The sequence below is a fragment of the Hevea brasiliensis genome, chromosome 13 (genome assembly GCF_030052815.1).
Source record: "Hevea brasiliensis isolate MT/VB/25A 57/8 chromosome 13, ASM3005281v1, whole genome shotgun sequence".
Lineage (NCBI taxonomy): Eukaryota > Viridiplantae > Streptophyta > Magnoliopsida > Malpighiales > Euphorbiaceae > Hevea > Hevea brasiliensis.
In genome coordinates, this window is record NC_079505.1 from 71531747 (window position 1) to 71550074 (window position 18328).

At 37.7% G+C, this 18328-nt stretch overlaps 1 protein-coding gene across 1 annotated transcript in view; it reads right to left on the bottom strand.

Annotated features, from left to right (window-relative positions):
• Positions 1-18328, bottom strand: part of LOC110651420 (cation-chloride cotransporter 1) — a 34989-nt gene that overhangs the window by 13684 nt on the left and 2977 nt on the right. Inside the window, exons 4-11 of the mRNA XM_058132201.1 lie at positions 17495-17586; positions 14384-14498; positions 12691-12791; positions 12448-12509; positions 12105-12332; positions 11851-11965; positions 10930-11124; positions 9674-10074 (exon numbers count right to left, since the gene is read on the bottom strand). Of these exons, the coding sequence (XP_057988184.1) occupies positions 9674-10074; positions 10930-11124; positions 11851-11965; positions 12105-12332; positions 12448-12509; positions 12691-12791; positions 14384-14498; positions 17495-17586 (1309 nt within the window). The remainder of the gene's footprint in view (positions 1-9673; positions 10075-10929; positions 11125-11850; positions 11966-12104; positions 12333-12447; positions 12510-12690; positions 12792-14383; positions 14499-17494; positions 17587-18328) is intronic.

Genomic DNA, 18328 nt, shown 5'->3' on the forward strand with positions numbered 1-18328 from the left:
GAGAAGTAAGAAGGGTATTTTCTTGTCTCAAAGAAAATATGTCCTCGATCTATTGACAGAGACAGAAAATTAGGTGCTAAGCCTTGTAGCGCACCAATGACTCCAACTTTACAATCATTAGCGAGGGGATAGTGAGTTGTTTGAAGATCCGAGAGATACAGGAGATTGGTAGGAAAATTGAACTACCTTACGATCACTCGTCGACATTGCTTATCTTTGTTAGTGTGGTAAGTCAGTTTATGTCTTCCCCAACTGTTGCTCATTGGGAAGCCTTGGAACAAATCTTGTGTTATCTGAAGGGCGATCCAGGAAGAGGTTTGCTATATGGTAATCATGGGCATTTGAATGTTGAATGTTTTTCAGATGCCGGCTGGGCTGGATCTAAGATTGACGTAAGGTCAACTCTCGATATTGCGTTTTATTGGAGGAAATTTGGTGTCTTGGAGAAGCAAGAAGCAGAGTGTAGTTTCTCGATCTAGTGCTGAATCCGAATACAGAGCCATGGCACAATCAGTATGTGAGGTAATGTGGATACTTCAATTACTAGATGAGACAGGTTTTAAGACCTCCCTGCCTGTGAAATTGTGGTGTGATAATCAAGCTGCTCTTCATATTGCTTCTAATTCGGTGTTTCATGAGCGAACCAAACATATTGAGATTGATTGTCACTTTATTCGTGAAAAGATTCAACAACAGATCATCTCAACAGGACACATCAAAACTGGAGAGCAGTTAGGAGATATTTTCACAAAAGCTCTGAATGGAGCTAGGATTGACTACATTTGTAACAAGTTGGGCATGATTAACATCTATGCTCCAACTTGAGGGGGAGTGTTATGGAAAGTCAATCACTATGTTATGGAAAGTTATCACTATATTATTTTTCTGTATATTTTGTATTCTGTATTCCTATTTAGGATTTCTTATTTAGGATTTCTTCCTAATTAGTAGAACACAATTATAGGAATCAATTGTATATATATACCCATGTACAGATTAATTGAAATCAATAAGAATCATCTCTTTCTACAATGTACTTACCCTATCTCTTTTTTTGTTTCTTTTAATCAATTGTCTTCTTGTTCTCGGTGTTTTGTTATTTCTTTAGACTCTGTTCCTATCCCTAATACTGTTGATGAGGCACTGTCTCATCCTGGCTGGTGTGATGCAATGAAAGAGGAAATGGAGGCTTTAGATGCTAATGGTACATGGGAACTATTGCCTTTGCCCACTGGTAAGAAAGCTATTGGTTGCAAATGGGTATATACAGTAAAGGTAAATCCTGATAGTTCTGTGGCTAGGTTAAAAGCACGCCTTATAGCAAAAGGATATGCTCAGACATATGGGGTTGATTACTCTGATACTTTTTCTCCTGTAGCTAAACTTACTTCTATTCGCTTGTTTATCTCTTTAGCAGCTACATATGATTGGCCCCTGCATCAATTGGATATCAAGAATGCTTTCCTTCATGGTGATCTTCAGGAGGAGGTGTATATGGAGCAACCACCTGGGTTTGTTGCTCAGGGGGAGTTGGGTAAAGTTTGTAGGCTTCGGAAGTCTCTTTATGGCTTGAAACAAAGTCCTAGGGCATGGTTTGGGAGATTCAGTGAAGCAGTACAGGAATTTGGTATGCAAAAGAGTAAGTGTGATCACTCGAGATTTTATAGGCAATCGAGGTCAGTCTAATTCTCTTAGTAGTCTAGGTGGATGACATTGTCATCACTGGGAGTGACTCTGCAGGTATTTCATCTCTTAAAACCTTCCTCCAAACTCAGTTTCAGACCAAAGACTTGAGATTGTCAAAGTATTTCTTGTCTCAAAGAAAATATGTCCTCGATCTATTGACAGAGACAGGAAAATTAGGTGCTAAGCCTTGTAGCGCACCAATGACTCCAACTTTACAATTGTTAGCAGGGGATAGTGAGTTGTTTGAAGATCCAGAGATACAGGAGATTGGTAGGAAAATTAAACTACCTTACAGTCACTCGTCCTGACATTGCTTATGCCGTTAGTGTGGTAAGTCAGTTTACGTCTTCTCCAACTGTTGCTCATTGGGAAGCCTTGGAACAAATCTTGTGTTATCTGAAGGGCGCTCCAGGAAGAGGTTTACTATATGGTAATCATGGGCATTTGAATGATGAATGTTTTTGGATGCCGATCGATCGATCTAAGGTTGACAGAGGTCAACTCATCGGATATTGTGTTTTTATGGGAGGAAATTTGGTGTCTTAGAGAAGCAAGAAGCAGAGTGTAGTTTCTCGATCTAGTGCTGAATCCGAATACAGAGCCATGGCACAATCAGTATGTGAGGTAATATGGATACTTCAATTACTAGATGAGACAGGTTTTAAGACCTCCCTGCCTGCGAAATTATGGTGTGATAATCAAGCTGCTCTTCATATTGCTTCTAATCCGGTGTTTCATGAGCGGACCAAACATATTGAGATTGATTGTCACTTTATTCGTGAAAAGATTCAACAACAGATTATCTCAACAGGACACATCAAAACTGGAGAGCAGTTAGGAGATATTTTCACAAAAGCTCTGAATGGAGCTAGGATTGACTACATTTGTAACAAGTTGGGCATGATTAACATCTATGCTCCAACTTGAGGGGGAGTGTTATGGAAAGTCAATCACTATGTTATGGAAAGTCAATCACTATGTTATGGAAAGTCAATCACTATATTATTTCTCTGTATATTTTGTATTCTATATTCCTATTTAGGATTTCTTCCTAATTAGTAGAACACAATTATAGGAATCAATTGTATATATATACCCATGTACAGATTAATTGAAATCAATGAGAATCATCTCTTTCTACAAGAAGCATGTACTTGAACACAAACTCGGGCATGTTCACATAGCAAAGACCTACTAAGTGCTAGTTTAATGATGATGGCCACTTAAGATTACGATTCATTGTCATATATGTCGCAAGGGGTTTTGCGGTCGCCTGAACGAACCCTCACCGAAGTGGGAAAGAGTGAGGAGTCGCCACTTTAGTTTTGAGGGAAACTAAAGAAAACCATTTGTGAAGATAAATTGAAATAAAACCACTTCAAAACAGAGATTCTAGGTTCGGGGTCCGTAAACGGTTGGGGAAGGTGTTAGGCACCCCACCTCGTCTAAGTAGATTTAATTTTGCATTAGTTAGGAGGGCTTGAATGGGTATGTTAATCCTTTTGACTAAAGGAACATTTGATTTTTCACTAAATTTGGATCACCCAGATACATAAGTAAATGAGACAACCTTGGTGAGTTACTGTTGTATGTTAATTTTATTTGAAAGGAATATTTTATTAAAATTTAATTTAAGAATCGGATAAGAACTCTTCTCCGAACTCTTCAATATTTGTTAAAATTCTGAGTTGAGACCGGATAAGAACTCTCCTCCGATCTCTTTTAAATCATTAAAAATTTTGAGTTGAGACCGGATAAGAACTCTCCTCCGATCTCTATTTGATGCTTATTAAAATTTTGAGTTGAGACCGGATAAGAACTCTCCTCCAATCTCTATTTGATGCTTATTAAAATTTTGAGTTGAGACCGGATAAGAACTCTCCTCCGATCTCTATTTGATGCTTATTAAAATTTTGAGTTGAGACCGGATAAGAACTCTCCTCCGATCTCTATTTAATGCTTATTAAAATTTTGAGTTGAGACCGGATAAGAACTCTCCTCCGATCTCTATTTAATGTTTATTAAAATTTTGAGTTGTGACCGGATAAGAACTCTCTTCCGATCTCTATTTAATATTTATTAAAATTTTAAGTTGAGACCGGATAAGAACTCTCCTCCGATCTCTATTTAATATTTATTAAAATTTTGAGTTGAGACCGGATAAGAACTCTCCTCCGATCTCTGTTAGATTAACAGGAGGCTGAAAGGGACTTTTCCAATCTCTCGAATTTTAATTTCAGCTACATGTCATAAGAGCCTAAAGCTAAGGATTCTGGCATTCAAAGATGCTGGGGATAAGGCTTCTTGATACCTTGTGACTAAAAGGGGGATACTAGACTTGATTTACCGACCTTCCATGTAGTCATCTTACCAATACCTATTAATGTCCGATCTATTCTGTTTCGTTTACTTTGGTTTTATTCCACTTTATGGCATCTTGCCGAATTGCCGTTTACGTCAGCCTAATAGTTTGGCTATTTTCCTGACGTGTTATTCAGGCTCTCTCTCTTAAAAGAGACCCTTAAGTTGCAGTTACCTACGTTTTACCCAACCACTTACACGCTACTAGGAGCTAGAAAACTTGCATTCAGAAATGACGAAGATTAATAAAATGATGGACTGATCACTAAAGAGATAACTCGAGAGTAACATTCTTTGGGGTTCTTTTGCACAAAATGAACTTGGAGAAAATCGCATATGTAAGAAGAACAAAGAAAGTGCGAAAAGTAAACGTAAACACTTAATAAAACAGCAGTATGAGCTCTTACCTGTAAGGAGCCAAATTTATTGAAATAACTACGGGGTGACAAATAGTGATAAGACAGCGGACTGATTAGCCTGAGGGCTGATGTTCGTCGTGAACTGAAGGGTGCTTAGCCAAAATGCAATCAGATTAAGATAAAAACCGAGTGGAATGAAGTTGAGCTTGGACAATGGGAATGAAAACAGAGATGATAAAGGGCTGAAAGTGAGAGTGTGACCAGATAATGAACAAACTGAAAATGTAGAGTTCCAGTATTCAGAATCCTTTTCAAGAAAACACTTCCGAAAACTAGTTTCAAAAGTCTTTCTAATCAACACTTCTAAGTAGCAGAGTAACAAACTGAATGAAATTTCAGAGTTCTTCCGCTATAATAACTACCTTTCTTTTTTGCCCGTCCCTTGAACAGTTTTTCATGCAGGTATTTATAGAAATCGGGTGCTCCCCGTGAAGGGTCAAGATTTATTTTGAGGGAGATGGAGGGTCAAGATTTTGAAAGACATGATCGGATGCTTGAGAATTAAAGAGAACCAAAATGAATGGCTGAGATTATTCTTCAGAATATTTGTCCTTTTCTTCTTTCAATCTGACGGTCTCAAATCCTCTTGTCCGGAGCGATCTGAGGGCTAAGAGCGAAAGGCGCTGGTCTTGTCGTCTCCTCTCTTGATCCAAGGGCTCCGGGTTCGTCCTTACAAGTGAAATCAACGGTGGAGATTGGGATGTACAGGACTGTCATGACATACCCTGGCACCTGTCAGCATTGCGGGTGATTCTTAGGCGTGCGGTGGAGATCTCGTCTGCCACGCTTTAACTACCTCGGCTCTGATTCTGACGACGGTTATTTGGGATTTGTCTTATTCTTTTTGCCTTCCGATCCCTCCCACGCTCCTATTCCGATCTCTCATGCTGATCTCCCATCTTCCGATCTCTTATTCCGATCTTTCCCTTTCTTAGGTTCGGTCCGGTCAAAGCATTAATTTCCCCTCGATTCCCGAAGCGTCCGCTTCGTTTTCTGCTTAGCAATAAATGCTCGTTTTCCCCCTATATATACCCCTGACGAAAGAGACTTCCCTTCATCCGATTCTACTCTCTTCCTCTTTACTTTTCAGTTCTAGCTGCTCCGGCGGTCGTTCCGGCCATGATTGTGGTTTTTGATCCCTCTCCGATAAACTCCTTTGTTCCTCGACTAAAAATTTACGATCCCGGTGATCGAATAATAGCAATAACCTTATCTGATGATGGCGAGAGAACTGAATCAATTAACCGATCTGGATTGCGGACCTCGATCGTGCCGATCTCGAGTTGTTCCACCGGCATAATCGACGAACAGATCTTAGCCAAGCAAATTGCTGATGTTCCGCCGACCCTTGGAGGTTGCCCTTCCGAGTTTATTCGGCTTCTCACCACATTGGGTGTTCCGACAGCGTCTTCCCTCCACATTGGGTGTTCCGACAGCGGGTTAAGCTCCGGTCGGCGACACCCTTTGGATCAGTCACAATGTTGACTATTGACATGGGCCTCTTTAGATAGGATGTTCCGCTGGTCTTTAGAGATAGGCCTTTTGATGTAATCAGATGTAATCCGATCTTTAGATCGCCCAAATGATGTAATCAGACTTTTGGAAATGTATTCCGATCTCTTGAGATCGCCCAAATGATGTAATCCGATCTTTTGGAAATAAAGATTTTATTTTGTCAATTATTATCTTATTAATTATTTTTCGAGCTCTAATATGATTATCCGATCTGATTCTTTACCTGAATGACACTTATCCGATCTGTAATTCGAAACACCTGGATCTACCGCTCTATAATTAACCGATCTCTTTATGGAATCTTGAGAATATTCGTGAGACGTGTCAGAACAGCTGGCGAGTCCCGCTAACCGATGCGCTGCCTGAAACCTCGTGAGCATTAAATGCTCGGACGAGTATAAATAGGGGTAAGGGGTTAGCCATTTGCTCCTGTATGTCATTTTCAATCTCTCGCTCACAACCTCAAAGTTCTCTCGTTTACTCAAGTTCTTCCGACGCCGATCAGACTCCGGTAAGGGCTTTGATCTTCTTTTTAGTTTAAGTTCTTTATTTCCTTTGAAAATGAGCGGTGCCGAGGGTCAGAGAGCGGCGAGCCCTCCTTCCATGGTCGTGGTCGTCTGACGAAGAAGAGGTGGTCGGGCCAAGCACGCAACCAGAACCTCCTAGGGTCTCTGTTCCAGCTCGGGGGCGGATCGGACCATCAAGGCACGCACCTTCTTCAGGGAGGGAGAATCTCCCTATGGACGAGCTGCCATCGATCTTGCAAGAATCCGATCTGCAATCGTTTAGCCAGGAGTACAATATTCGTCCTAATTCGTACGAACTTATCCGGTGTCACGGCGATCACCGAGCCGATCACTTCTTTGAAGAGAATGACATGGTTATGGTATACGAGAAACGATTAAAGGCGGTCTTGGTTCCCTCCGATGACTTCTTCAAGGAGGTCTTAAAACTTCACCGAGTGTGCATTGCTCAAGTTCACCCTAACTCGTGGCGGATCTTAGTAGCCTTCCGAGGCCTATGCCGAGCTAAGGGAATCAGACCTACGGCTAAGGTGTTCGCCGAACTGCACAGGCTAACTCGCCGAAAGGACGACGAGCACTGGTTCTTTCAGGCGAAGCCTCATTGCGGGCTCTTCACCGATCTGCCACCTCTCTTAAAAATTGGAAGAACCGCTTCTTTATTCTGAGGAGCAAAAATCCGACCTGCTTTGAGGACTTCCCTCATAGCTGGTGGCACCAGGGGCCCTTGCTTCGGCGCATTACCTGAACCGGGAGGAAAGCTTAATAGTGATGGACCCAAGAATCAGCCGCCACTCAAAAGTATTCTGTTTAGATGCGGTATCGCCGAAATGCACCATTGGACCACCACCGTGCTCACCGCCAAGATCGCGAACTTCGCTCTCGACCTCGGCAGATCGTATTTTCTACATCTCGGATCTCGGGACCTTAGCAATCTCACGACCTCTTCTTCGTGCGGTATGGCGGGTGATGAGGGTTCGAAGCGGAAGAAAGAAGAGAGATCTCGGAAAATAAAGGAGATGAAGCGTTGAAATGCTTCAACACCGGTCATGAACCTAGGGAGGTACAAGGGGATCCGCCCGACCTTCGGGGCCGCCGATCACTGAAGCTGTCCGATCTCCTCCTCAACAGGAAGAGCCGCCTCCACCTCCTCCAGTTGCTCCAAGCACAGAAAGGGGTCCTTCTCAATCTTCTGTGAGAGCCTCTTCTCGTGGCGCTCAAACGTTGATCGAGTCCCTGAAGAATAACCGGACTGTTCGGGAGAACCCCGGTTTTGCCAAAGTCTTGGGGTCTTCCATCTGCCTTCGGGAGGATCGGGACAGGCTATCCCCGGACAGCCTTGACGATATCTTGACTCGATCCATGAGCCTGAACGTGGAGTGTCTGGTGAACCAGACCATAGTTCGGGAAAAGGCTCATCGCCTGGGCAAGGAGGTCGAGAAGAAGAATCAGGAAGTGACTTCCCTCCGATCCCAACTCGCATCCGCTCAGGATTACATATCTCAAGTTGAGGGGCGGGCGAAGTTCTATGAAGACAGGCTGGCCGAACAGAATCATGTTCTGGCTGAAAGGGATCGTGCTCTCGGGGAAGTCCGGGCGCTCCGGGCCAACGAAGCTTCTCAGGTCGCTCAACTTATCGAGGAGCTTAAGGCGAAAGACGAAGAAATGGTGACAGGGATAGCTGGTGCCTATGTGAATGCTCACAAGGACCTCTTGGCCGAACTCTAGAAGCGTTACCCAGAAGAGGACTTCTCTTGGATGGCCGACCTGGCTCCCGGGGGCGAGGGTGAGGATAGTGAAGAGGAGGGAGAGGATGAGCGAAATGTAGATCAGGCTGGGGGTGATCCCCCAGCCGAATAACTTGTACAAATTTTGCAATGAAATGAAATAGAATGCCTTTTTGTTCGATGAATGGTTGTGATCGGAAAATTTCTAAACCCTTGTTTGTCTGAGTATATTGAAATAACTGGAAGCGATTATTATCCTAAGTGTGAGAGATCGGAAAACACAATATGCATGAGATTGGTAAGGAACCAACGTTAAACAGAACTTAATTGAAAATTTGGCTTGAACATCTAAGATCGGGATCTTCATTAAACCGAATTAGAAGCTTAGCTCGATTATTCCTAAACTTTTAAAAGGGAGGTCGACCATGAATACTGGCAGCAAGGTTCTAGTGTTAGTTCAATTTCGTCTGACAAGAGAGATCGGGAATGTAGTTAACTGGTCAGGATATTTGACAATGGGCTTGAGAGATCGGTGAATGATTTGAGAGACCGGTAAGGCTTTGACTGATATGAGGACTTAGCATTGACTCAACTTTCTGTGAAGAGAGATCGGAACCGTGGTTAGATGGCAAGGAGAGACTTAGTGCTAGGGATCGGTTTCGAAGTTTATTGATTCTGGGGATCGGCCAAAATATGGTGTCGACAATATATTTTGTCATGAATTAATATATGTAGACAGACGTGCAAAATTTCACAAAATAATTGCCTGTACCCACAATGATTCCAAACGACATTAGCAAGACCTGCAAGCCCATATTGAGTTGAAATATGAGCGGTAGGAAACAGGTTTATGGGCAGGTTGGAGTTGGAAATGTTTAGGAAATGTTTATAAAAAATTGCTTTGGTTTTTGGGTACAGTAGCACGGCCTGTCTAATTCACATCTGAAGAAATGTTTAACAGGTTTTGGGCTGCAAGTGGAAACTAGTGGCACATAATCTGAAGCAATCCATTGGTAGCAACCACAGGAATGAATGATGAACCCTACTTATCTATTCATCTAATGCTATCTCATGACTAAACCCAAAAGGAAGTAAAAGATGACATTTATCTCATTCTCCACACTGTAAATGAAGTAGAAATCAGGTTTTCAAAAGCCCCTCAGAAATATTAATTGCAAATTTTTCTCGTTTTCCTATTATCCATAGAATAGACATCAAATTCCAAAAGCTTCAAGTACTGATACTAATACTGGTAGAGAGGATATCCCTCTCTTCACTGTATATCCAACTATCATAGCCCAATGTCAATTTTGGGCAACAAAGAAACAGTAAAAGGAGAACTAAAAATATGCAAGTACTGATACCAAATTTTTAATGCTTGTATTAGTTCTTCTCAATGTTAAGAAGGCATAGTAAGACAACAAAAAAGTCAAAGGAGACATACCGATACAAAGTGATGCTCCAAGAAGAGAGAGACTCCAATGGTGAAAGTTCCACCGTGGACGCCAACTGGGAGCATCTAGAAGATCCAGAAGGAAGCAAGACAGGTTCACACCAGCATAACACAGAAGGAAAAACATAGTTATAGTTGGTGTAATGAGATCCAGGTTCCCAATGATGACACAGCCAATACAAATAAATGCTGTAAAGAGGGTAGCAATGTGAGGCTCATAACCATCTGCAACTTTGAAGTAGTTGAGAACAGGCAGAATATCATCGTTTGCTATTGCTGCAAGAAGGCGTGGAGCACCTGTCAGGCTCTGAAGAGCCGCCCCTAAAGTTGAAAGAATAATACCAATATATACAATTGCAGGGAATGGCCAAGCTATGGTGGCTGTAAGTAGCCTACAATAAAGGTACATTTCAGTAACAATAAAGAGAACTAATATGCAAATAATAATTCCAGCTTAGTAAACTCAACCAGCAGACATGCTCTAGGGAATTTTACCCAAGAGATCAACCGTATTTCAATGTTTAAATTCTATAAAACAACATCCAGGAAAACAAAATTAGGAGGAAAGATGCAACAGACCGAGGAAATTATGAAAACAGGCAGAAGTGTATAAAAGGAAATAAAGGCCAACAAATTAAGTCATTCTGCCTTTGGAACATGAGCTGATGCACAACTCCTAACTTCATTCCAGTGACAATAGCTAGCTGTAACTCGTATATCCCCATTTATATCCCACCTACCCTTTCACATCCTATTGATAACCTTTGGAATGATAACTAAGGTTCATGAATAAGTTCTAAATTAGCACATGCAGAAGCAAACAGCAAGACATTGAATGTGGAGACAATCCACAACCCAATGGAAAAACTAATTATGCCATTGAAGAACACTGAGTCATTCTTAATAAATAAATAAATAAACAAAAAAGCTAGGTGACAAGAATGTGATGTTTGTCAGTAAAATGACAATATATGTCAGAAGACATGTTTTGCCAGTAATTTGTACAAATAAAAACTTCGGTGACCAAAAAAAGGGCTTTGCAAGGTATATGCCCCATGACTTTTTGATTGACTGAATGCAACTAGGTATTGGAGAACAATCCATAACTTACAACATACAGAAATAAGGATATACACAAAATGGATCTCAAACAAATTGACAGAGATTGAATTTCAAAGTTTAAGAAAAACAAAGATGTGATGTGTTCACACAATAAAGGTACCAATTTAGAAGAAAAATACAAATACCTGTCTGTTAAAAGTTTGTTTCTCGTTGCAATTGCTCCAAAGAATAACACAGAAATCAGGTATAATGCAGTAGTTGTAAGAGTTGCAGCCAATGTTCCGACAGGAATTGAACGCTGTGTGTCCTTGAGTGAGGCCGATCTATTAGAACCGGCCATAATTCCCGTTACAGCAGGGAAAAACAAACCAACCAATGCACTGAAAAAGCCAAAAAAAATAAGGAAGTTAGAAAAAGTACGAAAAGGATTTCATCCCAGTCCTTTTCTCAGAAAATGTTAATGCATTGGCATGCTTCATTGAAATACCTAGTTGACACATCAGAATTTGATGACCTAAAATTCAAATAGTAATCCATGAAGGACAATATCAAATGCCTCAAAATGATGCATGAATTACTTAGACAACCTAATTACAAAAGTACAACCAACTTAATGGCTGCGCAAATTCCTCTCCCTTGCGTCCACCCCGCCTTTTTTTTGAGCACTCACCAAGGAGATGTCAGGGGAGAAAATGAGGAATTGATCAAAAGAATGCATTATTGTCAAGCTCAAACTTATTTGAAGAATCTCCATGCCAATTATTTAATGAAACTAAGATAAAACTAAATCAGATAATTAAAAAAGATCCCTAGTCCAGTCATTTCACAACAGTTAAAGATAACACAATTGGTTCCTGATTCTTTTTTCAATGATAAAAGGAAAAAGCCATCCAATAAAAAATCACTATTTACACACTGACTCATCAAAGAAAAATCTTCCACTAACTCTATTTTGACCATACGCCAGTGCAGAAAAACTGTGAGCCCTAGGCCAACAGAAATTATCCCATGAAAATAGCACCACATCCCATCAAAAACAGGCAGACAGGCCAATTTGATGATATCAAATTAAAAAATTAAAAAAACTACAATTATATAACATTTACTTGAAATTCCAGTAAGTCTTTCCTTCAGGATCAGGTATCCCAGCATCATTGGTAAATTGATAATCTGAACTCCAGTTATCTTTGAAGCTTTCCAAACTCAAGCCCGTGATTCCAGCTGGATCAATCATGGGATGAGGAAGAATTTATTTTATAATTAAAAAAAAAGAACTAATTTAAGCAAAAAATAAAAATTTATACAAACACATGTGCCCATTAAAAAAATAAAAGCATATCCATAAAAATAAAAGACTCACTTGTTGGATCATTCTTCCTTGTTGAAAAAATCCCAACAAAAATGCAGAACAGGGAGAATAAAACAGGTATAAGGAAAGCAGGCGCAACCCGATTAATCATTTTCACACCACCAAACACAATGAAGCAGAGGATGAGAGTCACAACAATCCCATAAATTTGCAAATCATGTGAACTTGGACTTTCTATAGGTTCTGAAGTTACTGTGCCATTAACTTTTGTAACAGTCTCTGCATTGAAAATATGGGGAAAAAAATAAATTAGTACAATATTCACTTACAGTATCTCAAAACGGTATGGTTCAAGTACTGAAACCAATTATTCCATAAAATTCTTAATCATTACCTCTAAATATCCCAGCAGCAGGCACAGCTTTTAAAAAGGTTTCTACAGCTCCCAACACATAACTAAAACCACAAAAATAGCAAATGAAAGCATAGATATTAACACAAGTGCTCAACAATTCTCAGATAAGGCTATAAAGATAACAACATGCATTGATAAGCCTCAAATCTTCATCCTTATGGTCACGGATTCAGCCATAGATATCACTGTAGCATCACTAAAAAGTTCACTATATCTACTCACAGAGCTCCAGCAACTGCATTCCCAAGGAAGAAACAGAGTCCAATGCTAACTCCAACCTCTGGGCCAAGAGCACGACCAATGAGATAATATGGTCCCCCACCCTAGAATTAAACATAGCAATCAAATTGCTTAGAAATATAGTTCCCACATCGATCTAGTGGTCCTAATCAATGAAAAAAATGGCTTATAACAAACTGAACACGAGCACAGTTGAATTGTAAATATCAATATATAAGCATCCAATGAAAAGTAATATGGAGTAACATAGTAACACATACAACATTGTACAATAAGCATTAGACACGCAAATGAGTCCCATCATAGAACACCAAGAAAAAACTTCCATAAAATAATAATGGAATAATTCAAGAAAATGCTAAAAAAAATCTACTACACCATAGATACATAAGTACTAACAATGGTGACCACCACAACCATCACTTTAATCCCATATGGTTGATCAGTGTATTTAAGCAAGTAAAGCCAATGACAGAAGAAAAATATAACCAATAACAGGAATCAATAAGTTTTCACATCAAGTTGTTCAATTCTGGCAAAAGATTTTAAATAGTAGTCACAGTCGCTAAACCTGTCACCGTGTGACAGTTTCAGTGTGTTGCAATCAAAGCGCAACAGTCAAAGTTAACTTGATTATAGCCATATTAGAATTACAGTGGATATATATGTGATTACAAAATATTCGTAACAGATCAGGAATATAAAATCTCCTCCCATTTTGCATTACAAATTGGCCAATAAAAGCTTGTTTTGAAGAGAATAACAAGTTTATTGCATGCAAGTTATCCCTTGCAAGATTGAGAAAAGGATGGTCAAGGCCATTAACTAGCTTTGTTTCCATCGAAGTGGGACCTGAAGTGAAAATTAGGAGCTAGTCCAGGATTTAAAATATCAGCTGATATGTCTGTTATCGACAGATAAGTATCCATTTTTTTAGCCTACTACCAATGCAGGATTCACTGTTTTAGGACAATGAATCCACGTCTAATATGAAAAGGCTGAAACAGCAAAGGCAAAGGAAAATAATAAAAGAAAGGAGAAGGGAGCTTTCTTTCTTCTTTTTTTTTCCTTTTTAAACCCTAGTATCTAAATGATGCTTTCTTATTAAAAAGCCCCACCAACATTTTGTGGGCTTTAACTTCTCAAAGTTCATTTCTTTCAAATTTGCATTTAGACCATCACACCTTAATTAATTTTTATATCAACCTTTCGTGAAGAGGAGCTTCTACACATCTATACAAATCAACATTTTTGTATTAATCAATCTATTAAATCATTGTATTCATACTTCTTAAAAATAGTTATTTCAAATATTTAGAGTACTTCTGAAGTACAGAAAATGTTATCCTATTGGTTAATGACCCCATTACCTGAATAGAGATGCACACCTAGTAAAAATTTCCCTTGCTTTGAACACAGCAATAAGGTAACATTCACAAACAATAATTTGCATTCAAAGAGCCAAGAAGCTTGTGTTAGGAAAGGTTGTGAAAATAGTTATTTTAGATACCAGGTTCCAAAATATGAACCTAGCTTGTCCAAAACATAATTAAGCTTTAAAGTTAAATAATCTAAATGTCAAAACTCAAAACATTATTTTTATTAACTAGCTCCTATAAAAAAAAATACGTACACACACACACACACACATATGATTAGTTAAGTTAAAGAGTACCTTCATTGCACCATTAGTTGCAATAGCACTCAATGAAATTGATGTCAGGAAAGTACACAAACCACAAAAAGCTACCAGCAGTAGTGAATCACCTATGCCAGCCATGCCTACAATCCTGCAAATTTCACAAACCAGAAAATATCAGACATGAATCTAGAAAGTAATTACAAAACATCAAGTCAAACCTAAATACTTAGAATAAACAACAAAGTACTTGCAAATTCTAAAATCTAAATATTACAATAGCAACAGTGGATGGGGAGTCGAGAGAGAGTATGGTGGATGGGGAGTCAAGAGAGAGAATTCCTCAAGTGAAACCACTCCAGTCCAAATAAAGGCTTTGGTTTACTTTTACAATTAACCAATATGTGGGTTAATAACATTCAGCGTATAAAATGCTACCAGCAGTCAGTTAAGTGGTAAGTAGAGCTGAGCAGAATTCGGTTCAAACCAAAAAACCAAACCGAACCAAGTCAATTTGGTTCAATCGATTCGGTTTTAAAATTTAATCGGTTCAGTTCGGTTTTACATTATAAAAATTTTGGTTATTTCAGTTCGGTTCAGTTTTGAAGAGAAAAAAATCAGTTAAACCGAACCAAATAGTAATTTATATATTCAAATCGAACCAAATCGAACCGAATCCATTTTTGAATTGATTTATTTTTATGAAAAATTTATGAATTATATTTAATTTTATATATATTAATTGTTTAATTTTATTGATTAATGGTTATTATGTTCAAATCAAAGTCAAAATTAGACCAAATAGCTTGAAATCAAGTCTAAATTAAGAAATCAATCAAAAATCAAAACCGATCGATTTAAACCGAACTGAACCGAAATAGAGCGGTTCGGTTCGATTCAGTTTTTCACCCATTACGGTTCAGTTCGGTTTCTAAAATTTAAAATTCGGTTTTTATAATTTAATTCGGTTCGGTTCAGTTCGGTTCAAACCGAATGCTCACCCCTAGTGGTAAGAATCTTTCAATATTTTTGATATCAGGCCAATCAACCATTAGATTCATCAGTCCAATCCGTTCAATTGGTTTAACTGGACTAATAATTAGTTAAAAGAATTTTTTTTTAAAAAATTACTCACAATATAAGTAAAAAAAAAAATAAAAGAAAAACAACCATTTATAATTTTAAATCAAACCAGATTGAGTCAATCACTCATTTGGCTCTCGATTGGAATAGTCAGATGGGCTTCAAAAGTCAAAACACTATTTTTATTAACTAGCTCCATGCAGATTCTACATGATAACACTTTTTTCAAATCAATCTCATATTCAATAAAAATAATACTTTAACGAAAGGAAAAAAACAATATAAAAAAATTATAAAAAGAAATCCAATGAAATATTTCAACAGTCTTTTCTAATGACCAAGTAAAATTTCAGAGAGGAAGAGAAGACTAATAAGCAATAAACTTCTCAAAGACAAAAAAGGGGAAAAAAAGTCCTTTTCTTTTCTTCTTTTAAATATTTTTTTAATTTCTTCAGAATTTTTTATAAAAAACATTATATTTACAAATTAGGAGGCCAATTTTGTTTCTCGGGGGGGGGGGGCGAAGAAAAAAAGAAAAAACTATAATTTAGCATTTACACAAGTATAGTAAATAAAATTTTTGCTATTTAATGGTTTAGGACTAACGGTTCAAGTTTTATAAAGTATCAAAACTTGATTGGAAAAATTTTTTAAAAAAAATTGGGAAAAGTTAAAAAAAAAAATCAGAACTTAATTGAAAAACGCTACAAAGTATTTGGAGTCATAAAGTAGCTAAACCCAAATATGTCTAAACAAAAGGCAAAGGTAGCCAACACACAGAAAATCATTAACTCCTCTTTCTCTCTCCACCACCAATGTTATATTCAAAACTCTCCAAGCGCCCTCTCTTCACAATTCTTCAAGATCATACTTGTGGAAACCTTCCATGGTAAACACTCCTAAATACAAGGAAATTGTAGTTCAAGAACTCATCCAAACGTTAACCAACCTGTTTACAACTATAATTTTGAAAAGCTAAAACATCATGCATGGTTAGAAATTGGAAAACAAATAATATTCATCAGGTCCCTGCCAGGAAAGGCAATCCAAACTCTCCTCATCAAGCTAGTTAGCTGGAAAAGTTTCAAAAATCTTAGCAAAAGAGCCACAACTCAGGTACTTTTAATACTCTTTGCAGCTGGGGACAAAATTTTCTGTTCCCCAGTTAGCTGTTGCAATCACTATAATCCTGTATGAAACACAACCATCGTTTGCATATGTGCAAGTTTCCTCAATGGATGTTCCTGTTTTCTACTTGAACCTTGACAAAAAGGAGCCATGTCAATATAAGCCAAAAACTACTCGATCCTAAATATAACACCATGCAATTTATGAATGTTCATTTTATGGGGTATATTGGTTGTTAGTATTTTACCAATCACTCAATCAAACAGAACTAGGTTAATGAGGGGACAATCTAACCCTCTTTTTCAATTTACAATTAGACTCCAACTTCAAAGAAAACTTATCCAATCATAAAGTGTATTGAAAAATCAATTCCAAAGTTTCAAACACAATAAGAAGGCTAAGTTTCTTTGAATTTTTTTTTTCTTTTTTCATGTTCTATTTTGCCGTAGAATGGCATGTTTGGTTGAAACATAATGGTGGAACCTTCAAGAATTTAGGGCCTAAGATTTTCCATTTGGCCTCATTTCATTTTTCCATCAATGGTCTTTCCTTTTTCAATTCTATGAAATTAGTTACATGTAGGGTGATTATGTAGCCACCTCTCTATTAGCTAAGGAATTTTATACTGATGTCTTTAATTGTAGGAGGATTTGATGACCTTTTTATATTTTTGTCTATTTCTCCATTAATATAATTTTTTTCATATATATATATGTATCACCAAAATTTCCCCTAGCTCATGCTCATGTTATACTTCTTTGAAGATGTGTGTTCATAGAAGTCACTAGTCCATAATATAGAAGGACAAAGGAAATTTATAAAAGAAAAAAATTTAAATAAAAATCTAAAAAAATATTCACACAAAACATTGAAACAAAAATTTAGATTTCATGAAAAGGAAAAGCCAGAACTAACATTAATCCATAGAAGACTTACCAAGTAAATCGGATATAATAGATAATTCCCAATATGTTCTGCAAGCATGGGATAAAAACGCCCATCATTGTACCCAGTTTAACATCATTAACCTGCATGACAAATGCACAAACAAATTTGGAAATATATCAGAAAGGCTAAACAGTTCAATTCCTATAAAAAGCACATGTTCAAAAGCCGAAAGATCAAAAATAGAGATGTGTATGTGTTCCATACAGCTAAATTCATTTTTCAGGCACAACTTAACCTTGTTTTGACAAACCAAAACTAGAGCAACATAGGACAAATCCACTCCTATGAATCATAGAGAGTTTCCAATATATTAGTTTTTTTAAATACAGACAACAAACAGAAACATGAATGTGCATGTCTATAGACATACATGCATCTATGATATATTTGAACTAAACCTCTCAAATTGGTTGGTAAATATAACTAGCCATTAAATATTTCAAAATAATTCTTTAAAAAAAATTGTACAAACTTTAAAAGATAATCTACAAATTCTGATGTTTATCTTTTGGATTAACAAATAAACAGCAGCAAAACCAATAAAGTCAACATAATCAAACAAAATCAACTAATCGTTTCACTTTCTTTTACCCAGAAGATATATTATTTTTCTTCCCAGCTTGAAAATCTACAACATATCAATAACAGATTATGCAGAACTTCTCAAATTCCTCTTTTAGGCTTTCATTCTTATTATCGCGTTTAAACTTTCTGTTATTTTCAGATAGAAAACAAGGAGAAAGTGGCAGTTTGGAGTAAAATGGTACAAACTGTGAAGAATGCAAAATTTCCAAAATCAAAAGGAACCATGCCAAAAAAAAA